The sequence below is a fragment of the Crassostrea angulata genome, chromosome 9 (assembly GCF_025612915.1).
Source record: "Crassostrea angulata isolate pt1a10 chromosome 9, ASM2561291v2, whole genome shotgun sequence".
NCBI lineage: Eukaryota > Metazoa > Mollusca > Bivalvia > Ostreida > Ostreidae > Magallana > Magallana angulata.
In genome coordinates this window covers 31,749,904-31,777,162 of record NC_069119.1, presented here as the reverse complement: position 1 = coordinate 31,777,162, position 27,259 = coordinate 31,749,904, and the positions used below count along the sequence as shown (strand labels likewise).

At 35.6% G+C, this 27,259-nt stretch overlaps 3 protein-coding genes and 1 pseudogene across 3 annotated transcripts; 3 read left to right on the top strand and 1 right to left on the bottom strand.

Moving 5' to 3' along the window:
- Positions 1-1,703: 1,703 nt before the first annotated feature.
- On the top strand, positions 1,704-3,119 carry LOC128162282 (uncharacterized protein F54H12.2-like). The gene has a single exon (XM_052825442.1). It carries the CDS (start codon positions 1,704-1,706, stop codon positions 3,117-3,119), a length of 1,416 nt encoding a protein of 471 aa, XP_052681402.1.
- A 1,882-nt stretch (positions 3,120-5,001) lies between these two features.
- On the bottom strand, positions 5,002-8,655 carry LOC128162281 (uncharacterized). Its single transcript, XM_052825441.1, has 3 exons — positions 8,110-8,655; positions 7,738-7,853; positions 5,002-6,868 (listed from the first exon to the last, which is right to left on the bottom strand). The coding sequence occupies exons 1-3, from the start codon at positions 8,653-8,655 to the stop codon at positions 5,002-5,004; spliced, it is 2,529 nt and encodes an 842-aa protein (XP_052681401.1).
- LOC128163958 (trichohyalin-like) lies at positions 8,222-11,201 on the top strand. The gene has a single exon (XM_052827656.1). The coding sequence runs from the start codon at positions 9,325-9,327 to the stop codon at positions 10,804-10,806; it is 1,482 nt and encodes a 493-aa protein (XP_052683616.1). The 5' UTR covers positions 8,222-9,324; the 3' UTR covers positions 10,807-11,201.
- Positions 11,202-24,639: 13,438 nt separating this feature from the next.
- Positions 24,640-26,748, top strand: LOC128162280 (uncharacterized; annotated as a pseudogene).
- Positions 26,749-27,259: the final 511 nt, after the last annotated feature.

The following is a 27,259-nucleotide window of genomic DNA, read 5'->3' as shown; positions in this document are numbered from 1 at the left end:
TGTACTGTGACATCATAGAACCTCAGATGGTAGGATCGAATGCCTTAAAATTGTTAAGAGTCGTCCCCGTGACTTCTGGCACTCAGGATCAAACGCAGGCAAAATGGGAACCCGTGAGAGCCGAATATTTGAAATTGAGTAAAAAACATTTCGATACCATTGAGATTCAAGTCAGAACTTCATTAGGGACCTTGTTCCCCTTTATAAGTGGAAAAAGCCTCTTAAAACTTCATTTCAGAAAAGTCTATTGAAATAAATGGAAACTTTCCTCATAGTGTGTGCTGCTGTCTTAGGGGTCATTTTCTTGTTTTCCTGGTGCATGGAATGTCTAAAAAAATATTGAAAAAAAAAAGTCTATAAATACCCTAGAAACTAAACTATTTCATCATTATTGATTAACATGGCTTACACTCACAGACGTCGACGACGAAGAAGGGGACAGAAAGGGGGAATTTTACCTCTGTTACCCTTAATAAGTGCTCTTGCCCCTGCAGTAATAGGACCCCTAGCCTCTGGACTGGTTCAAGGGGGGAGAGGTAGAATAAGAGCTAGAAGGAAGAGAAGATATAGAAACAGACCTTGATGTAAAAAAAAAATGATATAAAAGCAGAACTCATTCAAAGTTTTTCTCAGTTTCATGATGGCTTATCACCAAGGATTATTACGTCAAAGGGGATTTGGGGATTATCATCGGGGATTAATACGTCAAAAAGGATTTGGTCTTGTTGGTAGTCTCCTCAAAATAGGAGGACCCTTAGTGACCGGTGCTTTAGGACCAGTTATCGGAGAAGTCTTAGGAGGTCTAGTTAGAAAAAAACAAACAGGAAAAGGAATCATTGGTGATGTCCTTAAAGGAGGTTATGAAGTCACAAAAAATGCTATCATTGACAGATTTAAAAATAAAGTACCCTTTATGGAAGGTGTGAGAACACGAACTAAAAATAAACTGAAAAGGTTTGCCATTCCTTTAGTAGATAGACAATTAATGAGAAATGTCCCAGGTATAAGAGCCCCATTCGTTGGTGATTTACTTAGAAAAAAGGTATTGCCTTTGGTCAAAAATAAAGTAGCCAACCTTATTGACACCAATGTCGACAAATTCTTGGGAGGTCAGACAGGAAAAGGAAGGAGAAAAAAAAGAAAAAAACAAAGAGGTAGAGGAGTGGTGACAGACCTGCTTAAAGGAGGAATTAAAGGAAGTAAAGCCGTGAAAGACCTGATTAAAGGAGGAATGAAAGGAGGAATTAAACAATTACCGCAGTTACTGAAACAAGGTACAAGGGGTCTCATTAGATCAGGAGTTAAAGAAGGGGTAAAAACAGGGTTAAAAAAAGGGGCTCAAGACTTAGTCAAAGAAGGAACCAGACAAGCCATACAGAGTGCTGCCCAAGCCGGTTTAGATGCCCTTGGAGGAAATAAATCTTTAAAAAAAGCCGTTCTTGATCGAGGGTTGGAAGGTTTACAGAAAACGGGAAAAACTATGGAACAGAAATATCTACCTGCAGAAGAAACCAGAGTCCTTTTAGCTAAAGGAGGTCCTCAAAAAAGAAAAAGAAGAAGAAAAGTAAAAATAGGAAAAGGTAAAAAAGCAAGAATCGTAGACATCTTTGACTGACCAGTCCCCTATAAAAAGGGAGTCAGTCCCCTCACCCCAGGCAGTTTCACTTAATAATTCAAAAGTCACACACCTTTTGAAAAAAAAAATGATGCACAGAGAATCTTGTATGTGTGGGATGGAAAACTTGGAATTATTTCAAGTACCCCCCACTAATATAGCTATAGCAGAATCGAAATGGATGGAATATTATCCCATTTCCAGTACCCTTGAATCCGATACAGCCCCCATCGAATTCGATATTCAAGGACAGGGAGACGAATACATAGATCTCTCACAAACTTATATACAAGTGATTTGTAAATTCACGAAAGCCGATGGCGGTAATTTAACGGGAGCCAACACGGATTCTACTCCGGTGAATAACATCTTACATTCCTTGTTCACAGAAATCGATGTCACTCTGAATGGTAAAATCATTAGCCCAGGAACAGACACCTACCCTTACAAAGCTTATTTAGAAAAATTACTTTCCTATAGACCCGAAACTTTGGGAGCTCAAATGAAAGCCTGTAGTCTATGGGAAAAAGACACGGCAGGACACATGGATGATTGTAAAAACGGGGATCCGACACAAGTCAAGTCTAAGTTTGATGTCGCTGAGGCAAATGGTGTAAAATCAGTGACAGTCAGGGAATCGGATCTGGTTATGAATTTACCTGACGGTGGCAAAAATACGGGTTTGAGAAATCGCCATAGTGCCGTGTCAAACGGTGAAAAAATTACTTTAATAGATCGACTCTATCTGGATCTGTTTCAACAGGACAGATTCATTCCTAATGGAGTAGATATTCGTTTGAGATTTAATCGAACGAAATCTGATTTCTACATGATGACCGCTGCAAATAGCACAGGAAAAATAAAACTTTTGAGCGTGTTACTGTGGGTCAGAAAAGTCAGACCTACTCTTACTGTGTTAAATGCCATCAACGAGAGATTGAACCTACAGACAGCCAAATATCCTCTTAGACGAGTAGATGTCAAGACTTTCACCATTCCTACTGGAACTCAATCTAAAATCAGCGATCATCTGTATCAAGGTCAAATGCCAAAACGAATAGTTTTGGGATTAGTAGGTAATGATGCTTTCAATGGAACTGCTGATAAAAATCCATTCCATTTTAAAAATGCTAAAGTCAAAAAGTTAGAAGTCAGCATCAACGGAGAAACTATCAGTACCCGACCCTTTGAACCGGATTTTACTAACGACTTGTATCTCAGATCTTACTTGAGTCTATATCAAGGACTGGGAAAATTCGGTGCGGATTGGGCTCCCGACATCACTTTCGACGAGTATAAAGACGGTTACACCCTATGGTGTATAGATTTCACCAAAGATCAGGAAGCACAGCTAGACAAATTTCATCTGATTGAAACTGGAAATTTGAGAATCGAAATTCAATTTGCAGTAAATACGACAGAAACTCTGAATTGTTTAGTGTATGCTGAATTTGATAACTTGCTAGAAATCAACAAACAAAGAGAAGTCAGCATCGACTTTTAATTTAAAAAAAAAAAATGGATACCTATCAATTGAAAAAAGTCTTATCGAGAGATTTAGGAACTTCTTTTAGTGGTGTATATCCTCGAGATTTAATTCCTGATCATTTAAATTTTAAAGAAAAAGCCATGGTGATTAACACAGATCCTCACGATAAACCAGGAACTCATTGGGTCTGTTTATATTTAGACGGAGATACAGCCGAATATTTCGATTCTTATGGATTTCCCCCCTTGTACTCTGAAATCAACGAGTTTATTCATAAAAATGCAAAGACTATGAAATATAATGAAAATCATTATCAAGAATTGGATAGTAATGTGTGCGGACAATATTGTGTATATTTTTTACATCATCGACATAGAAGAGGGCCTAAAGTATTAAAACAATTATTTCCTAAACACTGGACAAAAAAACAAACAGATCGTTATGTGAGACAATGGTTCAAAGAAAATTATAGAAAACCTAAAACTGGCAAAGGTCAATGTTGTAAGAGTTTCGATCAGTATTGGTGCGAGAGGATGACGTCATAATGAAAGGTCAAAGAGTTGAAGCAGCGCGTGCTTGAACAGCTGGCATACACAGCTGGCAGAAACAGCTGTGTGAAACTTGTCACGTACTCCAGTCAAGGGGAAAAACCCCACAATGAGTCTTACTATCGCTTTACGATTGCGCTATGGATTATATATATAAAAAGGAGGTATCTGGACATTTCACCGTCACTTTTCATGGGTAAAAGCTACAGTAAACTAAATCATAACAAGATGGAAAAGAAAGATGCTATATCCGAATTACCCTTAGCCGACGGGAGCGTAATATCAAAGATCCAACAGAAAAACAATGATGTTCCGGATCAACCTTACGGGTGGCAGGGAACGATGGAATATCCCCCCTTGTTTGAGCCGATGGAAGAAGAAGATGAAGAGAGAGAGAAAAGAGAAGAGGAGGGGGAGGGAGAAGAAAAGAGAAGAGAGGCAATAGAAGAAGAAGAAATAGCATCTGACATTTATGCTGAGGAAGAAAATAATTCTGAGGAAGAAGAAGGAGAGAAAGAAGAAGAAGAAGAAGAAGAAGAAGAAGAAGAAGAAGAAGAAGAAGAAGAAGAAGGGGCTTACGGGGAATATTTCGTGGTGAGTGAGAAAATGGAGGAAGGGAGAATAAAAACACAAATGGAAGAGGCCGCACAAGAATTGGCAGAATTTTCTCAATATACTACTTCTAACATGGATCCGGACTGGGATTATGACGCCCACGAAGCGTATGAAATACAGGAAATGAAAAAGAAAATGAACAAGGAAGAAAAAAAGGAAATCCAGGGAGCAAGAGCAGATAAAGTAAGTGGAGTTTACACCATTTGCCAAGAGTACGAGAAAACAAAAGAGCAATTAACTGGGCTATGGCTGACCTGCGAAACTTACAGTAAAGCAATTAAAAGACTGAGAGAGAACAAAAGAAAAAGAGATGAGGAAAAAGAAGAAGAAGAACAGAGTAGGAAAAAACTGAAGCTAGCGAAACGAGAATTACTGTGGGAGTCCTACCTAAAATTGAAAATGATCGAAGAGGACAACGCTGAGCTATTGAAATTACTCCAAGTGTGTCAAGTCATGGAGAAAATTAAGAAGATGTGAACTACCCCGTAGACTGAAACTTTATAATTTGACTACTTTTGAACTGTTGAATTGTAAATATGTTTGAATGATCATTACCCAATATAGTCTTTCACTTGTATTATTAAAAAAAAGAGTTCTTGTTCAATAAATTTTGTTTGCATTTCATAATTGATAGTTTTTTTTTATTTCACACACAACAATAGGACTCTGGTCCTTATAAAGTAAAACCAAAAAAAAAAATGTTTTTATATGATGTTATTGAAGCAACAACAAAGTTAATAACCAAAAGGAAGTGTTTTAAAATCATTAATGATCTGCCGTTTATCATATACAATTTGATATTTCTTAGTAAAACGTTTAGTCAATAATTCATGTCTCTTGGTTCTCTGAATTTTATGAGGATAAGTCACGGTGACTTCATCCAATTCTTTAAAAATCATTTTCTCCAAAGCTTTCATCGTCACGATTTGAGAGGCTCGATGATTTAAAGTGATGCCTTTGACTTTTTGCACGGACTTTCCAGTATCGGTTTCAAACGCATAATTCTTAGGCCCTCCCGACATGAATTTGGTAATGTGGCTCCCCTCTAGTTCGTCGGTCCATCCTCCTAAACTATTGACAATAGTAGGATTATATTCCCCTTCCACGTGTTGATAAATAATACTGTCGGTATCAAAATAAAGAGCACGATCTCCTAATTTTTCTAAGGTGTCGTATAAATGTAAACGAGCATGAGCGGTAGTAAACGCAGCTAATACAACGTTTCCAAAGGGGCAGTCTTCGATGAAATCCTGTTTTTCCAAGTAATTAATCAAGATCAGGTCGCATTCGGGTTTATTCACGTTGTTTAATAATTCAATTCCTTTGACTTCCAGGGTACTGTCCTGTAACATTTTCGTCAATTGTTCTTCTTCGCTCAAATATTCAATTTTAGGTAATTGAAGTCGCTGAGCAAATTTTCCCCACAAACAATTCAAAAATAACTTGGCAATAGTTCGTTTCACGGGATTTTTCTCAATTTCTAAAGGATTCAGCATCAATCTCTCTCTCTCAAAAATATCGTGGATGTAAGCACTCTGTTGTTCCTCGGTCTCACAATCGGGGGGATATCCAGAGGCTTCCTGTTTGATTTTCAAAAAGGTATCGATGTAACTACGAAATAAATCTTGACTCTTTTGAGGAAAATGCCACACTTCGTAAATTTTCTTTAACTCGTATCCACATTCTATAGCTTTTTGAAGTTCGACAGTCACCCAGGTTCCCGTTATACAGCGTTCAGCCTCTGAATGCTGACAGCGATAATGAGGATCTTGACAAAGTTCTTGGGCACAAGTGCGACATAAAGGAAACAGTAATTTTCCTCCATTGCGATAGGGTAAAACGGGGTGATAGAGACCCCGCGGGGGTAAGACCTGACATTGAATCAAACCAAAATAATTAGAAATCTCCTCAAAGTTCTCCGCGATGATTTCTGGATGACCCATGGGAAAAGGTTTATATTTTAAAACAAAAGGGTATAAAGAACAAACATCTACATATCTCATGTCTCCCTCGGTACAAAACAATCGAGTGGCATTAGTGCGCCCCCCATACAAAGCTTCCCGAGGATTCAAAGGATCTTGAAAATTTAAATAGTCCACAAACCCTCGCAGATCGGAATTCTTTTTCATTTCCATATCAAAATCGTGTTCCCAAATAGAAACTACCTGGTATCCCTGTTCTCTCAAATGATGTTCTCTAATTAAGGTCTCTTCGTACAAAGTACCGTAGGTACAATCTATTCGATGAGGATGATTTTCATTTTCTAATTCAGGATGACATTTAGGGCATCCGTGCCAATAACAGCCATAGAATTCGTACACGGTATTGGATTCTGGGTCGTATCCGTCTACGGTATAAGGGCCTAAGTTTATTTCTCCACCATTTTTAGCATGCCGAATAACTGGACCGTCGCGACTCATCCAAGCTAGCCAACGACAAGCTTTCATTGAAAATTGTCGAGCTGGGTCGTATCCCAAATTAGGAATGATGGCAACACTGTCTTGGGGCATGAATCCTCTCCGGTAGGCTAAATTAGCGGTACTGGCAAAAGTAATGGCTTCTTGAAATGGATTGACTTGTACCAAATTCTGTATAGTCTTTCTGAATTGAGCACAACAACGTTGTAAAATATCTACATCAGATATACAGTAATCTATGAATTCCTTTTGAAAATCAAATATTTTTCCTTTCTGTTGCTGATACCATTCATAAAAGGCTTTTCGCCCCGAACTGGTCATGTCGTCAGGATTGTAGTAAGTCGCGGGGGGATAGGGACCCACATAATTCTGATTTTGTTCGGTATTAAAAAAATGGGGAAAATATCCTTTTTTCATTTCTTGAAATCCAAAAGACGAAGGCATTTTTGATAAAGCAAAAGGTAAATAATTATAAGAATCTATAAATTTCAAACCAAGGGCTTGCATGGATAAAATCTTAGTTCCGTTCATGATCACTGTGGGAGTAATGCAAGCGGTATGTACCAAATAATTCAAAATAAATTGCCCGTCGTAGCCTTTGAAATTGTGAGCTATGACAATAGCCTCTTGATGCAAAAGCTGAGATTGACTTTTTTGAGTGGTATGAGGTTGGGCTTGAAAAAGCCATTCCATAAATTGTTTTAATGTTTCGGGACCGCGGAACAAATGGCGTCGGGGGCCTAAATGTTCACAATGAGAACAGGTCTGATCTACCGTCAAATGATCACAATGCTGACAAACACGATGAGCCACACATAAATTAGTAACATGAATGCCATTTTCTTGAGTACATTCAAAATCAAAATAAATGTACAATTGAAGTTTTTTTCTCTCTTTAAGAGTAGGTTTCAATTGCACAAAACATTGGTGATCTTTCTCGACTACTTTTCTACAAATCTTACACCATTTTCGATCCCCACATTTGTGAATAGGCAGTAATTTCTTACTCATCCATTTTTGACAGTGAGAACATCGATCCATTAAATTACAAACCGTTTTCTTTCCACTGCAGGGTTGTAAATGTCTGTCGTGACAAATCTTGCTTTTAAAATAACCTTTACAATCAGAACAATAAATGCTACTACCATCTGGGGGGCAAGGCGTGTCCCCTAAACAAAAAGAACAAAGGTGAGGACATTTGACTCTATGATCTTCGATGTGATTATAACCTACATCACAATAATCGCAATAATATTTGTTTTCGGTCACTCCAGGCATAGATAAAATAGTGTCGTAATGTTGGTCATCGAACAAAACATTCAAACAGATTCCATTTCCCTTTCCTTTGTAAATCGGTTCTAATTTCAGACGGGTAGACCCCGTTTTAAATTGAAATATTTTCAATCGAAATTTAGGAGCCAATACCTCTTGTAACTTGTTCCATTCCTCGGGGCCACAGGGTAAATGAGGATCACATTGAGCCTGTTTCATCAACTCTAAAGCTTGTTTTTTCTGCTGCGGGGAAAGAATGTCCTTCCTTTTGATACGATCCCACTGTTTCTTCCAACCGGGTAATTCCAAGGGATCCGTGGGGCGCTGACTGTGTAATCGAGCTACGACAATAGCTCGAGGGAGACAGAGATGATCACCTAGATTTTCAATTTTCAATACAGATCTTTTTCCTTTCTTAAACTTTTCTTTGTTGGAATGTAAGTGTTTTACAGATTGACCCCCGCTCCCCTGAGGATATTTGACATGAAACAATTCAAATTCCGCAGATCCGTCCGTGATAGTAAATTCTTTTTTCGATTGTTGCACTGCCTGAACTTTATCTAAAATGGTAGCTTCGTTCAGATTCTTACATTGAGTAAATTCGTACCAAATCTCAGAATCTAAAGAGGGGTGACGTAAGTTCAATCGTAAATAATCGTTAGGATTACACTGCATGCGTTTTTTCACTTGTTTCAACATGTCACTTAATAAACGTTTCACGAAACCGCTCTCTGATTTCTTTGGAAAAGGACGAAAACTGACCGTATATACATTTTGTTTCACTTTAAATTTGCGAGATTGTCGCCCCCTGTCTAATCTAACATTGTAAAAGTCAGAAACGACTTTTTTCTTAACCGTTTTATTGACAGGTTTTTTCTTTAAAAGTTTTAAATTTCGTTCAATCAATCGCTTTCTTTTATATTGTAACAACCTTGATTTATTCGTCCAAATACGTTCTTCTAAATTCATCTTGCCTTGAAAGCGAGCGATCAAATGAAAGAATATGATCAAATAGAGTACAGTTATATATTACCCCCCCCCCCCATAACAGGTGTTTTACAATGACTCATCATGAGTCACGTGCTTTAAAAGGCCGTTTTCACAGCTGCGGGTATGTCGCAGGTGTTTACAATGACTCATCATGAGTCACGTGCTTTAAAAGGCCGTTTTCACAGCTGCGGGTATGTCGCAGGTGTTTACAATGACTCATCATGAGTCACGTGCTTTAAAAGGGGACCCTTCTAGCAGGTGCGGGTATTGCGCAATGCCCCCCAGAGGCTATATAATAGAGCACTTTTCTTCAGATCATCACACAGAGTGAATGAGCATATTTCAGAAACTCTACAACAGATTATACCTTGTCGAAAGATGGCCACGGAAAATCAACTCCTGGTGAAAATCAAAGAAGAACCAGAGGACGAAATGACAGAGATCGAACCCTCAAAGAAGTTCGGATTTTCAGAGACAGCAGAAATGAAGGAGGAGGAGGAGGAGGAGGAGGAGGAAAAGAAACCTGCTTTAGGATTTCTCTTTTACCCCCCTCCAGAGAATCAAGAAACGGTATTAGACATGCTAAAAAGAGAAAAGGAAGAAGACAAAGAATTCTACAAAATGGTCGTCCTCCAGGAAAAAAGAAGACTAGCTAAGAACCCTCACTTAGTTACAGGAACCTTTGGACCCGGAACGGGCATAAAATCCCTCTATCTAAAAATACAAGACCTGCTCAAGGATTACTATTACCCAGAAAACGAGTTCAACAGACTGAAATTAGACGTTATTTTGGCGGAGAAACAACTAGAGGAGGCCCAAGAGGAACTACAAAAAGCCGAAACAGTAATAGCAGGCATGAAAGAAAAAGAGAACCAAGCCATAACCATAACAAACGAATTGGCTAGACAAGTAGCCCTGCTGGAAAAAGAAATACTGGATTCACAAATGCCGGAATATGAAAAACTCTACGTTTCAGGCGAAGATTACAGGAGAGTGAGCTGCGAGCTACAGGAGGCCAAAGAGGAACTACAAAAAGCCGAAAAAGAAATAGCGGCCCTGAAGAAAGAAAAAGACGAAATCACAGTCCAGATGAACGAAATAAACGACGAAGCAGAGCGAGCGAGAAAAGCATACCAAGAAGCAACAATGCCGGAACATGAAAACCTCTATGTTTCAGGCGAAGATTATAAGAAACTGAGCTGCGAGAAATGGCTATTACAGGAGGAACTACAAGAAGTCAAAGACAAAATGGAGCAAATGGAAACAGAATTGGAAACAATCGAAGACAGAAAGGAGGAACTGGAAAATCAACTGATAGAAAAAGAAAATGAACAACAAAACTTAGAAAAACGGGCACTGGAAGACGATCTAAAAGAAGCCAAAGAAAAAATGAGTCTGATGGAAAACGAACTCAAAAATCTCAAAGAAGACGGAAAAGAAAATACCAACATCTTCGGAGAAATCCTGGGGGAAGTGTTAAAGGATTTCAGCGAAAAAAATCCTTGTGCAGCCTGGATGGAATCCGATAAAACAAGAGAATCCTGGAGTATCTACATTGAACCCAACGAAGCCACGGATGCCAGATTCAGAAGCTTAAAAGAACTATTCACAGAACACTGCAAGAAATTCTGCTTTGTCAAAAACGGAAAAACAAACAATATCAGCGGGGAAATCCAGCTTAAAAAAGCCCTCAACTTCGATGAACTGAGAGATCTCCTCGGCCCCAATATCTACCTTAACGGAGGACCGAAAGAAGAAGCCACAGAGAAATGGTTCATGGCCGCCAAATTCAACGAAAAAGATTATTTCTCCATCTTTTTCACCGACGAAGCCCAGAAAAATTGTGAAATTCAGAAATAGGACTGCGGATGTGTAAATATGTTTCTTTAAAGACTTTTTTCTCCAAAAAAAAAATTGTTCAATTTGTTCATTTCCTATTTGTGTTCTTGTTCCAATAAAATTATGAAAATGTCAAATTTTAATAAGTCAATCATCAAATAGGAAGGTGGGCAATAGTCATATTGTCAGTTCCTTGGTAAGAAATTGATGTTGACCTCGCCCTATGCTCTCGGGCAACAGTTGTTACCCCAGAACTCACACAATGACTACTGCCCTCATACCCATTTAAAGAGATGTATAGTGTCTATGAATGACACACAACGACAAACAAAAGACTTGATAGCAATGGGCCTCCTGACAGACTCAGGTGCCCTAATAGTACAGAGTATATCTACATAAGAATAGTGAGATAAAATGAATACTATACCGCATATAGGATTCCCTCTTTGATCTCTCAATCAACAGTACAGTCAGACACAGGGAACCTGTACAGTACATACTACAGACTGGTATGGCCTATCAGTCCACAGTCAGACACAGGGAACCTGTAAAGAGACTATCAACTATTACATTTTACAGACTGGTATGAATGACACACAACGACAAACAAAGACTTGATAGTAATGGGTCTCCTGACAGACTCAGGTACCCTAATAGTACAGTGTATAGCTACATAAGAATAGTGAGATAAAATGAATACTATTCCGCCTATATTCCCTCTTCGATCTCTCAATCAACAGTACAGTCAGACACAGGAAAACATGTAAAGCGATAAGAGATTTTATAATGTCTATGAATGACTCACAACGACAAACAAAAGACTTGATAGCAATGGGTCTCCTGACTGACTCAGGTACCCTAATAGTACAGTGTATATCTACATAAGAATAGTGAGATAAAATGAATACAACACCGCATATATTCCCTCTTTGATCTCTCAATCAACAGTACAGTCAGACACGGGGAACCTGTACAGTACATACTACAGACTGGTATGGCCTATCAGTCCACAGTCAGACACAGGAAAGCTGTAAAGAGACTATCAACCATTACATATTACAGACTGGTATAATCCTAAAGACTAAAAAAAAATGTCACCCACCTCCTATTTTCACTTTCTGTTCTTGTTCCGAGAAAATGATCAAACTGTCAACACGGCCTTCTATGACGTCATAATGCCGAGCTAGTCTTTTTGACCTCAATATTGACCTCTGACCCCCCTATGTAGCCGCCTGTCAAGTGCACTCAGTTGAGCCCCCTATCTAGGGACCTTATACTACTTATTTTCTATTGAAAAACAATTTATCTAATGTAAAGTTTTTCGATAAAAACATCGGCTTGTGTAATACTTTTTCATAATTATTGTTCGGTTAATGTAACAGTTTCTTTAAGTGCACCCCACTTCTATAATGGAAAGATTACCCTGGCCGACAGAATTAGTCACGCATCACCGCATGTGGCTTGGGTACCTGTTAAGTGCCATGTTTGGTTACTGCAGTTCATTTTTAAATTTAGTTTATGCAATAGGAAGAATGTGCTTAATAATGTTCACGGATTTTCACAATTCCTGTGGGTAGTTTGATTATTCTATTTAAAGAACTTTTTTGAAAAAAAACAAAACGATTTGTCTCATGTATGCCTTGTTAGATTTAGTCAAAATCGGAAGTAGAGGAAAAACCCCAATATGAAAGCATGTCAGCTATTTGGAAGTCTTTTGGTGAATTATGCTTTTTATACTGCTGGTAATACTTAATTTTAGCAATTGCCATGGTTGGTTATAATGATAGACCGCTTAATACCATTATTTTTTCCTGACAAAATGACTATTATATTAAGCGGACTCAGCATTACTGGTACATGTATGCCATTAAAACGGAAACATTTTGTGTTGTGTGTTTTCATAAGATAAATGATTTAGTCCATCTTTAATTCTTTATTTTTTTTCAGCGATTATAGCAAAAATTAACTCCGCGAGTTAATTTCCTGGTATACAGTGCCTATATTAAATACAATAAGCTAAATAATAGTTACTAATTGTATATATAGAAATACAAATAAACATTGTATTTTAAAACACTCTGATATCAATGTTTACTTTTTAACCGGGTTTTCCAACGGAAAAATCCGGTTATTAAAATGGTGAAAATTGCGGGCGGGCGGCTGCCAAAAGGGTACCCTCATTGTGCGGATAACTCCTCCTACAGTTTTCAAGATAGGAAGTTGTTCTTTTGCAGATCAATTGTACATATATCAGAGGTGTGCATATTGCTAGGATTTTGATTTCCGTTAATTTATGAAAAAAATACCAGCTTTTGAACTTAGTCATTTTTTGGCAAAATATTGCATATAGGGTACCCTCATTGTACGGATAACTCCCCCTACAATTCTCAAGATAGGAAGTTGTTCTTTTGCAGATCAATTGTACATATATCAGAGGTGTGCATATTGCTAGGATTTTGATTTCCGATAATTGAAGAAAAAAATACTAGCTTTTGAACTTAGTCATTTTTTGGCAAAATGTTGCATATACATGTAGGGTACTCCATTTCACTGAATAAGGGTTGACATGGATTATGGATACAGTTTACATAAAAGAAAACCCGGTTTGCTGTCACATTGACAGCTTTTCACTTGTTAAAGTTATAGTGTTGGAATATTATCATTATATATTTATTTTAAGGAAGGTTTTTAATTTTTGTCCAAATTATCCGTTATAACCTGTTTTGAGGCAACCACGCTTTATAATCTGCGAAGAAAAATTAAAAACAACCCTTATAACTATGTCAGTTTATAGATCTGATGTGATAAAACATTGTACACCATTATTCCTTTTTATTCTGAATATATATATTGTTGAATGAAAAACGTTCCAAAGTTTTGTATCAACTCATTAATAGTAAAGATATTGTTCCCAAGGCAAATCAAAAATGGAACACTGAACTACCACTTCACTTGGATACATATATAAATAATTGTGTTAAAGATTTTTTAAAGTTTGTTTTAAGACATCTACTGAAACTTCAATTCAATGGTTACAATATAGAATTCTTCACAGAATTCTTCCAACAAATCATTATTTAAAAAAGATTAGTGTTATTTCATATGATGTCTGTGTTTTGTAATGAAAATGTGGAAACCTAAATGGAATAATCTTAGTAAGTATATTTATAGAAAAACTTCAAATAAAATTGGCTTTAATGTTAAAAATGTATTTTATTTGGTGAACTACCTTTATGTGGTTAGAACAAAGTTGTTAATTTAAAATTCCAAGCAATACATTTTTAATTGTTCAAAACAAAACAAAAAACCTGACATTATTGGGCTGTTTCATATATATATATATATATATATATATATATATATATATATATATATATATATATATATATATATATATATAGTATTTTCCATCAGCTGTTCAAGTTGACATCTCACAGAGACCAAAGACATCCAATATTGGTACTCAATGCAACAGGGATTTGGAAGAGTTTGATTTCTCGAGGCGGCCAAAATACCCGAAATTGAAGAATAAAGTAAATGTATATTAAAATATTGATATTGACCAAGCTGATCTCCATCATATGGATGAGCCAAGCAAAGACGCATATTACGAGCCAAACTTTTCGGACGACTCACAGTCAGATAACCTTTCCATAGATGATGGGTATATTAATTATATGAACTTAAAATGAAATATATATTCTAATATTATTTTTTAATATTTATAAAATAACAGATTAATAAATAAACTATTTCAGTCCAAGTGTAGGAATGAAAGGAAATTCATTGTCTTTGAATTAACTTTTCTAGAGTTATTCCGGAACTGCCCATCTTGTTCATCTGTAACCCTATTTTCCATTACAAAAATATTGGGTTCTATGGTTCAAGTTGAACAAGAATGTGGCAAATGTGGACATTATAGGACATGGAATAGCTTACCGATGACCAACCAATGACAGGGTCGATTCCATCAGGAAATCTGGTTTTATCGGCAGCTATTTTATTTACAGGTGATTTTTTTAATCGGTGAATATTAAATTTTTGTAAGGAGATATCAAACATATTAATTAATCCTTTTTTATTTTTTTTTAATTCAAGGATTATTACCATTAAAGGCGCTTTGATTTATGGAACAAATTTGTGTCCAGACAATAACATCAAATACTTTCTTTCAACACCAGAAGCACTATCTTCACCAATCAGTGTGTTCTGTTTGGAACAACTTTGAAATGAATTACTTTAGAAAGTTGGAAGAGAGTGGCAGGTCTTTAACTGTTGGTGGGGATGGCCGAGCAGATACTCCTGGACAATCAGAAAAGTTTGGAAGCTACGCTTAACTTGACATGGACGGTTCACTGGTGATCTATATAGAGCTTGTACAGGTACCTCATATATTTTAGTACAGGTATACATCTCTTTAAATAAGTGCAAACATACATAATTTATTAGATATCATTTGTTAATTATATTTCCTTTTAGAGTAACGAAATCAAAAAAAGTTACCACATGGAGAAGGAGGGATTCATCAGAAGCATTAATCCTGTTTAGGAAAGGGGGGTTAAAATAAGGGAAATAGGGCAATTTGATCGCATTTTACTTCTGATTCTCATGTACCTAACATAAGGGGCCTACATTTTGCATATCAATTTCAACAAGAGACACCCCTCTAACTAATGATAATCATTAAAAATCAGTTCATGAATTTTATCAACACTCATAAGCCTTCAAGTACAGCAACTCTCAATTTTACAAAAATATTGACGGGTACTTTATTCGAAACTGTCCCTTGCTACCTTTAACATACACTAACATTCTCTGAAAAGTCATCTTGTCTTAAAATTAAAAAGCTTATGCTATTCTGAAAAAAAGTACACCACATTTTGCCAATCCCATTGAGGTTTAAGAAAAATATGGCCATTTAAGTGAACCCACCATTTCCTCTTTCCTCTATTTAACACAGATTCACAGGGCTCTCCATAAATAAAGCATCTTTACCTAATCTTTTAGAGGTCAACTGTTGTTCAACCTCCTTAAATAAGAAACCTTATTCAATACTACATACATCTGCTTGATATTATCATGATAAAAGCATCACATCACTTAGAAATCCCTTTACATGTATACCCTCCCCCTATCTTTTGATTTTCACATGAAGCATTAGTTTGAACACTTTAACCTAATATTATGAAACTTGTGGCAGTTTCCTTGAGTCATTTCTTTCACATAATTGAAAACCACCATCACTGATATTTAAAATCGATCTTTTTTGGTAAATGGATGATTTGTAGCATTTTCATTCACAAAAAGTCATGTCGCCCTACATGTGATTTCTTGTCTTCATGAAAAACTAAGCCTATAATCATATTTAGTGGATATCTTATATAGTCTGGTTTCTAGTCTCCTTTTAATTTTGCTAAATTAGTAAAACCTACAAGTGTGATGTGTGCATTTAATTAAAATGAAATTCAAACACACCCGGGTACCTGGGGATGGATGAGAATTCCATGAAAAATGTTCAAATTTTACATGTTTTTCTACATTTTTGATGCATATACACAATAAAAGGGTAAAAATGTGTTGTTTTTTGTTCATTTCAAGAGTAATTATCATAGCAGATGTTATTTCAAGGTCAAATGTACATTTACATATCCTACATGTAATGGTAATGGAGTCCATTGAAAAGAAGGGGTGGCTTTTTCAATTCTGTATATACATCTAAAATACCATTTTTTGATAGGAAGGAGAAAAAACTTGAGTTTTTTGACATATTGTATACTTTGATAACTGCATTTGTCTGCATGTAAAGTTCATTTGAAATAAAAATATGCTGTTTTAAAAAAATTGGGTGATATAAGTCAGGTGGATTAATGTTATTTCATAAAATCAGACAGCAAAATGGCTGCAAATTCATAAATTTAATGATTTAATTGATAAAAACTGTTTTAAAGTATTTATTCTTATCTCGGTAATTAATTTAAGCCTATTAATTGTCATCAGGATAGGAAATGCCCACTCTCTAAGCCAATTTACTCTAGTGGTGGTCATTCTACACATTTAAGAGAGAGTTACTCCTCTTGAATATTTTAGCTAATAAATCATGTCATGACATCTATAGCCAAGAAAATCATCCATTTTCACAAAATGTATTACTTATGGTACAAAATCCACTCAAAATTACACTTAAAGGAGAAATATGAAAATACCATATAGTCTTGAAGGTGGCAGGGGACAGTTTTTTTGATACAATTCATTGTAGCCAAGGGATGCATGTCTTCGGAACTCTGTAACTAGAATTTCCTCAGTTCCCATTCAGCACAAATACCTTTAATTCACTATTTATAAGGCCAATCACCAATTTCTGAAGAAAATTACTAATCAAAACCTGTAAAATTCTCTACATACTGGTTTTTATGAGATTTTGGCCCTTTCATATTTTGCTAATTTTTCATGATTTTTCAGCTTTTTAGACCTCCCCCAGCTAATTCCCTGCAGAGGGTTGACCTTCCGTACCGCGTGCATGTTGCACTATCACATGTCACAAACTTACCGGTGTATAGTTTTCAATGTCCCATCCACCTACTTTTCGTGTTATTTTACCTCCCGTCTGTAACTTGCAATTTCACTGTGTAAAGTCAGCACAACAGTCATAGCCGCAGGTTTCGCATTTTACTTCTGATTCTCATGTACCTAACATAAGGGGCCTACATATTGCATATCAATTTCAACAAGAGACACCCCTCTAACTAATGATAATCATTAAAAATCATTTCATGAATTTTAGCAACACTCATAAGCCTTCAAGTACAGCAACTCTCAATTTTACAAAAATATTGACCGGGTACTTTATTCGAAACTGTCCCTTGCTACCTTATGCCAAGATTATCTTCTGTGTAAATAGTAGCATATACAATGTACAAACATTTGAAATTTCTTTAAATGTATACATTTATGTGGCGTATTTTGAGTAAAAATATACATCATACCTTTTATAATTAGATGTTTCACAGACTCTATGCATATAAAATATTTTTTGTCTTTAGTTATTTGTTTCATAACTTTTCTACACGTCTGATGAATATTAATTTTATCCGTTATTTAAAACGCCACTGCGAATGAGTGCGGGAAAACCCAGCATTGAAAACACGATGGAGGGACAGTTTCTTTACAAATTAGAATCACGTTTTTTATGTCTTAATTAATTAATTAATTAGCTAATTCTGATATCAGATGATACTCGAAGCATTATTATTCCGATACTCATTAATGAAGAACAATATAAATCGTCAATTATGTGTAATAAAGATAAAACCATCGACACGGTAAACGAAAAAAATACCCCTCTTCCTGAGAGATGCATGTACTGGGAGTGTTTATTTATTCTTTATTAAAAAATTCTTCTAAACGAAAATCCATTTACAGCATAATTTATGTGTATTTCCTATCTATAGATAAAGTCACGAAACAAGTAATCAGATCTTATTATTGTTATTCACTAAAAATACGCCAAATATACCTTTAAAAGAAACTTATTTGCAAAGCAAATTCTATTAAATTACAGATTTCTATAATTTTACACTCCACTGTAAAGAGGTAATAGCGAGATGAAGGCGAAGTAAGGCTATATTTCTTTTCAATCTTAACTATTTATAGGTGGTCTTTTTTCAAAACTAAAAATGTTGAATTGTTAGAAAAATTAAATTATTAAAAAAAAACTTTTGGGGTTATCTGTTGTGCAATACCTTAATAATTGTTTTAAATACTTGTACATGTATATATAATAAAATTCCACCCTAACGCAAAAAAACCATTCATAAGGGTTTGCTATTTTAACAATTGATCAAAGTCTTCTTCCTTGTCTAAATGATTCATTCATGTAGTTTGTCTTCCGTGTAATCAGGAGAGGGGGAATAGATCGAGTCACGTTTAACATTAATCCTTCTCTCAGGAATAAAAAATATACAATCCAAATCTCTGAAACCGAAAACAGGTGTAGTTTTCCCTTCATGATCCAATATATTTATCTCACTTCTTTTCATTAGAAACTAAAGGATTTTATCAGGAAAAATCCTCTAAATTTCATATTTAAAGATGTAGTATCTTCGCTATTATATGTATCTCACTTTACAACGGAATCCTCTCAGCATAGATAGTGAGTTCATTGAAGGAAGCTAAATGATAAAAACAATAAACATCAGATCTTCTATAAATATTATTATGTTCTAATTCGTTACACTCAACCGAACATAAATAATTTATAAAATAAATAAACACAGTGTGTAGGTACAGAAGCGCTCTCAAGAGTGCAGTTTATTCGAATAAAGTTATAGACAAATATCTTCAGTTCTCCTCAGTTCTCTACAATAATGAGAAAAATTGTTAATTACAATAAAATGATACACGAAAACAAGTAGGGTGGGTGGGTGGGGGCCACGTCTAACTGCACGAAGAGAGAGCCTTCGAATGGCGCTAATTTCTTTATACACTTAACACGAGAAATCGCTCCTCTCTAATTTAAATACCTGTATAACAGGTGAAATACTTATTATAGAAACCAATCAAATTTGGTTTCCGGTATAAATATAAATAAACAAAAACACGTGTTCGATAGACACACGTGTCATCATACCTTTAATAAATACATTTATGTTCTAATTCGTTACACTCAACCGAACATAAATAATTTATAAAATAAATAAACACAGTGTGTAGGTACAGAAGCGCTCTCAAGAGTGCAGTTTCGACAAATAAAGAAAGAGTTATATACCAAGATTTTTGGAAACAGAAAGTTTACTTTTTAAATTTTCGTGAACGTAGCCGTCTTTAGCATTATCACTTTTCCACCGCCCGTGCTTTTTAAAGAGTCTATCACTCACTCCTGAAGTTGCGGCAGCCGTGGCCCCACCCGACCGCAGACTATGCACACCAAACTTTTTTGAGTCTAAACCCAAAGTATTTAATGTAGACAAAACAATTTCTCTAACTCTGGTATATGACAGTGGTGCCTTACATTTCTTGAGTCTATAAATATTGAATTTCTTGCTATAAGACAGTTGTCTGAAAATATATTCATCTGAATTTTCTTCTATACCAGACAAATTCAAATACCTCTCTAGTAGGTTCACAGGACAGTTTTGAGAACTTGTGCGTGAAATATATACACAACTACCCTTGTTTTGAACATCAGTTTTGCTTTTGGGAACAAATAATTTTAGATGTGATTCATGAAAAGTTACATGAGATCTTTGAATATTGACAATTTCAGAAAAACGCAGAAACCCTGCATAACCCAACAAAAAAATGGAACAAGTACGTAAATCGAAAAGCGATGCTTGCTTTCCTCCCAATAAAGACACGATCGAAGACAGAATTTCTGGTGTTATAGGGTCCTTTTTTGTAACGGGTTGACTGGTATCATGTAAACAACCTTCCTTTGTGAACTTCACCAAAGTTGAGTCACATGGGTTTGAAAAACCTGCCAGTTTATGTGCCCAAGCTATAGCATGAACAGCCTCTTCTATTTTGGGAGCAGATTTAAAAGTTTTCGCAATGTAAATCAGATACAGAGATACATTCACATCTGTTGTTGGTAGATTTTTGACATGAGGTTCAAAAGTCTTGCACCACTTAGAAAATCTGTTAAATGTGTACCTGTATTTTTTGGTTGTATTTTCGGCCCTTGCTTTAAGACAATACGATGGTAGGAGTTCGGCCAACTCTTGGAGCTTTGGGTCTTGTATTCTGGAAAATAGATTACTCCACCTCCCCACCGAAAATATATCTGCAAATCGTACAAAATGAATACATATACATGAATATGTATATCTAAAAACATCAAGTCTAAGTATGCAAAATCATTATATATACCAGGAACATCTTATCAGATGATTCTTACTTTCTGTAAAATAAAACAAATCGTTAATTAATATATTTAATTTTACCAAATCATCTGCAATACTTTCGTACCAGGACCTTTATCAATTTTAACCAATAATTTTATTTTAATATCGTCTGGAGTACCATCGTATCAGGTCCATTCAATACATACGCCGTCACAAGGAATCTAACATACACATGTATAAAGTATATAAACACTATTGTCGTCTGCAGTACCATAGTACCAGGACCGTAACATTAAATAGCAGTTTTTAAAAAATTCGATCGTCTGCAGTACCTCCGTACCAGGACCTTATCAATAATATATCTAGTGTACCAGGACCTTTCACTGCAGTACACACCTCTGAAATATAAAACAATCAAATCAGTCACATTTTTGTAGCGTCCAGCCGAATAGCTAATACTGATGAATAAAATCTTTCAGAACCAAATATGGAATTTTTATTCATTCCTTGAATAAAAATCTTTGTACTGTCTTCAAACTCGAGTACATCTGATACGTAAACAAACGTTTTCAAGTTATCTTTGAACACATAGGGCCAATAAGGCGCTGAAACCCATTTTGGGACAATCAAAGTCCCTTTAGCATTGCAATTAATTACATATTTAATAGTTTTAATAACTAAAGAAACTGGTGGCACAAGCCAATTATTTTCATTTCTCCAATCTTGTGTGAAACAATTCACAGCCTCTGTGCCAGGATTCCAAAAAACAGAATTAAATCTTTGTAACTTTTTATTATTTGCATTTGCAAATCTGTCGACGGTATGTGGACCCCATTTAGAATCAATAAACTGAAAAAAATCTACAGACACACCCCAATCATCATAGTCTATCAATTTACTAAGATAATCAGCCTTTTCATTATCTTCCCTTGGAATCCATTGAATATTGACTGAGATGTTATGTCGTTTACAGAATTCAAAAATGCTTAATGCCAATTTTTGAAGTTATAATTTCATGCTACCTGATTCGAATATTTTGACACAATTTTGATTATCTGTAAACCATTTGACAGACTTGCAGCTTAAATTATTTTTAAATGAAAACAAAGCCTGTTCAATTGCTCTCATTTCCCGCCAGGTTGAACTCTTTTGCGCTTCTTGTTCGTTCCACATCAGGTGAAATTTCGATTCGTCTACCCCAACTGTGCAGGCCGCCGCTGCAACGTTACTAGCATCTGAATAAACAATAATACATTCTGGACCAGTATCTGCAAGCTTTTTAATGTTATAAATACGTACGTTTTGTAACCAAAATCGCAATTCTCTAATTGTCTTTTCCTGAAATTTGAGATTAAGTCTTGAATCCCAAGATTTCCTTAAAACAATCTCCATGTAAGAAAATCTGGTCATTAATCTGCATATGTTTCCTAAAACAGAATGTAAAGACATGATCTTTCCTGCAACCTTTGCCAGACATCTTGCTGAAACATGAGGTAACATATCGATAAATCTAGATAATGTCTCTTCCACATCTTTTATTCTTCTTTCTGGAATGGAAATATTAAATTCTATAGAATTCCAAATTATGCCAAGCCATTCAATTTCTTGCACTGGACTGAAAACAAATTTCTTATGGTTAATAAATAAACCGGCCTGTTCCAGGGATTTTTGTATGAAATCTGAAATACTTTGACATTCCTCAAACGTCTGAGCCATAACTAGACCATCGTCTAAATACAGAACAATTCTGATGTTACATGCTCTCCAGTATCTAACCATAGATCTAAGACACTTAGTAAATACAAATGGTGCGCTCGATAGACCAAAAGGTAGTACCGTAAAACAATAATATTTTTCTTTCCATTGAAAACCTAAAAATGTTTGGCATTCTTTGCTAATATCAATGTGATGATATCCGGATTTCAAATCGAACTTAACTAAAAAACAATTTTTATTGAAATATTGTAAAGCCGTTTTGTAATCTTCAAATTTAATCTTTTCTTTCTTTATATAGTTGTTTAAAACACTTAGATCTAAAATTAGACGCTTCTTTTCCCTGTTCTCAGCTACACTCAAAGGACTGACAACAAAAGGCTTGAACGGAACCTGTACAACGCAACCTGATTCCAGCAATTCACCAATGCTATCTGAAACAAAATCAGAATTAGATTCAGCGGACTTGTTATTCTTTAGAAATATCTTGGGGGGATTTTGTTCAAAATTGATATGATACCCGTGCTCAATAATACGCAAGATTTGATCATAAGTACCTATTCTTTTCCAGAAATTAAAATTCTTTGACAAGCTTTTCTTTATTCCTTGATTGGTTTCTGAACCACTAAAATTCATTTCGTCAAAAAATTGAATATGTTCTTTCATTAAGATATCATTATCATTACATTGATCAAACATGTCAAAACTGAGTAAATACTTATCATCAACTTCATTTTGAGGAGGAGGGCGCAGTGCTGCCGAACTGAGAGGGGCATCTTGATTTCCAGTGTCCCGTTTGGAAACATTTGTAGCAGACGTCACTTGGTTGCGGTGTGCGCCTGCTAGCTGCACGAAAGGGCTGAAGGAATGGGTTTGCTGTCTGTAGGACGTTGTTCTGCTGTTGCAGACCATAAGAAGGTAGCTGAGCAGGAGAGCCAGCCGCAGCTGTTGGTGCAGGTTTGAGATAAGGAGAGAACCGGGACTTCTTCCCCTGTTTCGTCTGTTTGAGCGCCCTGTTTTCTGCACTGCGGATTCGTTTCTCGTCGTCCGAGTTTTCAGCCACGTCGTTGAGTTGGTACTCCTGTACCGTTTTCCACCCAGCTGGTGACCCATCTGCAATTCTTATATGCTTTTGTCTTGTGTTAATTTTCTCTCTCAAACGTTTAACAGTATCTTTATCGTTGGAAGACAAATCTTTTAACTTATCAAGTTCTTCAATACACTCTTCGTTGAATATGTATTGCACTCTATTACCTTCGAACTTGAGCTTTCCGGCGATGTTATCTTTCAGCTTTTTCTTGAGCAACTGTGCAGAGTTTGTGCTGTCTTCCTGTAATTTTTCAGCTAACTGTTGAAATTGAGAATTTATTGTTGATGTCAGCAGTTTCACGGCGTCAGTCAAAGCGAAAGAATTGTTTGTAGTTTCTCCTGGGGTTAGGATAACTTCTTCGAGCATCTCTTCGTCGCTTTTATCTGCCATGAGGAAGCTAACCAAAACACGTCTAACTGCACGAAGAGAGAGCCTTCGAATGGCGCTAATTTCTTTATACACTTAACACGAGAAATCGCTCCTCTCTAATTTAAATACCTGTATAACAGGTGAAATACTTATTATAGAAACCAATCAAATTTGGTTTCCGGTATAAATATAAATAAACAAAAACACGTGTTCGATAGACACACGTGTCATCATACCTTTAATAAATACATAAATATGATTTATCTTAGCATTAAGTTATTATTAGGTGAAAATAATACTTATTTTAGCAAATAATATGAAAAGTACAGTGTTACAGACCGAGTTACTGATTTAGTTCTACATAACTTACAAAACAAGTTTTCATTAAGATAATATGATATAAAATATAATTTGTATCACAGAACTGCAAAAAGTAATTAATTTTAAGGTCAGACGACACGTTCCTCGGACATATTGTTTATATCTCTTCGTAATAAAGAGTTACAATAAAAAAATCCTGATTTTCATCGAAATTGTTTTATAAAATTATATTTTAGTATACCCATTTAATTATATAAACATACGCCAAAATGTTTTATGTCAGCAAGTGTATTTTAAAAACGATTATATAGGAAATTGCATAATCTTATATCTTGCACAAATGCCTGGTAAGGTACCCTAATTTTTTAAAAGAAAGCTCGTCAAAGTAGTAGAAAGCCAATAACAAATTTTAAACGTATTTTATTGAAATCCAAATACATTGGGTAACGTGCATATAGCTTCTGAAAACCCCCTTGAAATGAATTTTCTCAAAGCATTTTATTGCATTAATGTTCAAGAGATATGAAGTTTAAATTATTTCTGCAGAAAATGATTTCAAATCTATGAAAAAAAATCATTCAGGGATATATTCATCGACACGAAATTAGATAGATTAATCATAGAAAAGGAAAATATGAATTATATTAATTCTTTTTTCTGTTTATAGATCTATAATTAAAGCTAGCAAACCTTGATGAAATTAAGATGATTTAATGATAAACAATTTAATGCATAACAAAGTTTTGGAGGCAAAAAAAGAAGAAGAAACATTTTCAGTACATTATAAATATCATTTCGTCTACAACTGGAATATATCTAACGTTTTAAATGCCGCTGATCTTCTTTGTAGAGTAATTTTCATCGATACATATTTATTTAACAGATGTAAAGGCATGGAGAGAGTGTCCGAGTCAGTGTTTGTGTGGATGTGTTATATAGTGGGGACCTCACAACAAATTGCAATTAGAAGAGCGTCATGTGACATAAATGAGATGGTAACGAGACGAGTAGCAGCTCACGATGAGCGAATCACGATGATGAGTGGAAGCTATAGAGGCAGAATCAGATATGGACTTTATGCTCTGGCAAAACAACCACCGAGTGATCATGGACATGTCTTAGTCTGAGTATTACAACACAGCCATTACAACCTTGATTCTCTCTGAGAGCCCACCAGGATTTACATTACTTCAGTTACTGACACAGCGAACAAACACTTTAGTCATATCAGCATTAGTCAGAATGAACGATAAAATCTACATTTCAAGTTCTGGGCACAGGCAAGTAACCTGTTCCAAAGCAATGCCTAATTCTACTATACATGGACCCTGCGAAAGCGGGGTATATCTAGGCGTTGAATATGACCATGCTCATTATTTCGTATGTGACGTTTGGCCTACATCTTCGTCTTCATGGAAAAACAGATGTCAGTCATGGCCTGATCCACAAGTTGTTAATGATATCTTAAAAAGCGGATGCCACTTTGTAGCTATAGGACACCCATTAGGACTTCATACAAATGAAGAATGGAGAATTTCTTTTTCTCAGGCAGATTACAAATGTGTGCATGCGATGAACCACTGTCAATTTCTGATTTATGGATTATTAAAAGTTTTCTTAAAAGAAGTTATAAACCAGCAATCTGAAGAAACCAGTCAATTATTGTGTTCATATCATATAAAGACAGTAGTTTTCTGGGCTATTCAACAAAACACATTATTACCTTATCAAAGGGATTTTGCTGTTTTATTACAAATTATATATTTGCGTCTATTTTGAACTGCCGGTCAATAAACTGCGATCTAATAGACAGCCGGTCAATATACTTCGATCTATTGGACCGCCGGTCATTAGAATGTTATCTATTAGACCGCCGGTCAATAGACTGTGATCTATTGGACCGGCAACGTATTTCAGAACGCGTGTATGTTATAATGTTACATCCTTTCTTAGGGAATCTATATTACTTTACATTGACGCTGTTCTTAGTACTTGGTAAAACCAAATTCAATGCTATCAAAATAGAGAATCAAGTAATCAACAGTTTTAAACCCCATATAAGGTAAATGACTACAGTATTTATAATCTAATGGGATGGAGATACCCTTTCTTTGTGTAAACCAATTTAAAATTGAGATGTTGTAATGCATGCAACAAGTTTGGTGCATGTAAAAGATGAAAAAAAATCTTAGTATATTGCATAATGGCACGAAAACTCTCTGCAATATGCAAATTGTAAACCCTAAAAACTAAAAAAGGAAATAGGCAATAAAACAATCATTTAATGCTTGAACAGTCAATAGACCAGAATTTTTTCCCTTGGTGCAGGGAACAGCTAAGTATGATCTATTGCCCTAGGCTGTTGGCCTCGGGCAATAGATCATACTGAGCTGTTCCCTGCACCTCGGGAAAAATATTCTGGTCTATTGACTGCTCAAGCATTAAATAATTGTATACTATCTCAATGGTGTCCACAAATATTTCTGGTCATATTCTGGGTTTGCTTTAAACTTCTCCTCAAATGGGTGTATGAAGGGATATGCCCCAACCCTTTTCTTGCAAAAGTGCATAGTTCAATACAGAACATTTTGTTTCTACAGTTGCATGAGTTGTACAAGTAAGGTTGTGTGAAGTTGAAATTGATGTAGAACATGTTGAAAGGTTTGAAATGTTCAATCTTGATTACCCAACTAACTATATCAAAGCCATACAGACAATAGAACATTTGATAGATTCCTCCTTGACACACCATGAAGCTGTTACCTTACAAAACCTTACAGTCTTCACCGTTCAGTGTACTGCTTTTCTACTCCAGAACGTCTCTGCCAATCTAGGTGTCAACAAACAGTTATACATTTTCGACAAAATATCGTGTCATATGCTTAAATTAGCTGTTAGGTTCGGGTGTATTTCTGACCTGTTGTACATTGCTATTTATTATTATAAAACACTTAGATTCAGGGAAACAGCATCTTCTTATAGAAATGACAAAGATCAAGTAAGCAAAACCATATCTGATGTATAGGAGGCAGTTAAACATTGAGAGCTTTATCGAAGTTTGATGTGGCCAAACCTTGTCTATAAAGATGAAACAGGCTGTAGCAATTGACATTTTTTTTCACAATAAAATCGGTTATATCAG

Excerpts from the sequence above, each read along its gene's own strand:
- LOC128163958 (XM_052827656.1), top strand. The coding sequence starts at position 9,325 with ATGGCCACGGAAAATCAACTCCTGGTGAAAATCAAAGAAGAACCAGAG.
- LOC128162282 (XM_052825442.1), top strand. The coding sequence starts at position 1,704 with ATGATGCACAGAGAATCTTGTATGTGTGGGATGGAAAACTTGGAATTA.
- LOC128162281 (XM_052825441.1), bottom strand. The coding sequence starts at position 8,655 with ATGTTGAAACAAGTGAAAAAACGCATGCAGTGTAATCCTAACGATTAT. Across the intron at positions 7,854-8,109 it reads AATGGAACAAGTTACAAGAG|GGGACACGCCTTGCCCCCCA; the intron begins GTATTGGCTCCT and ends CTTTTTGTTTAG. Across the intron at positions 6,869-7,737 it reads CCTGCAGTGGAAAGAAAACG|AAAGACTATACAGAATTTGG; the intron begins GTTTGTAATTTA and ends TGCTCAATTCAG.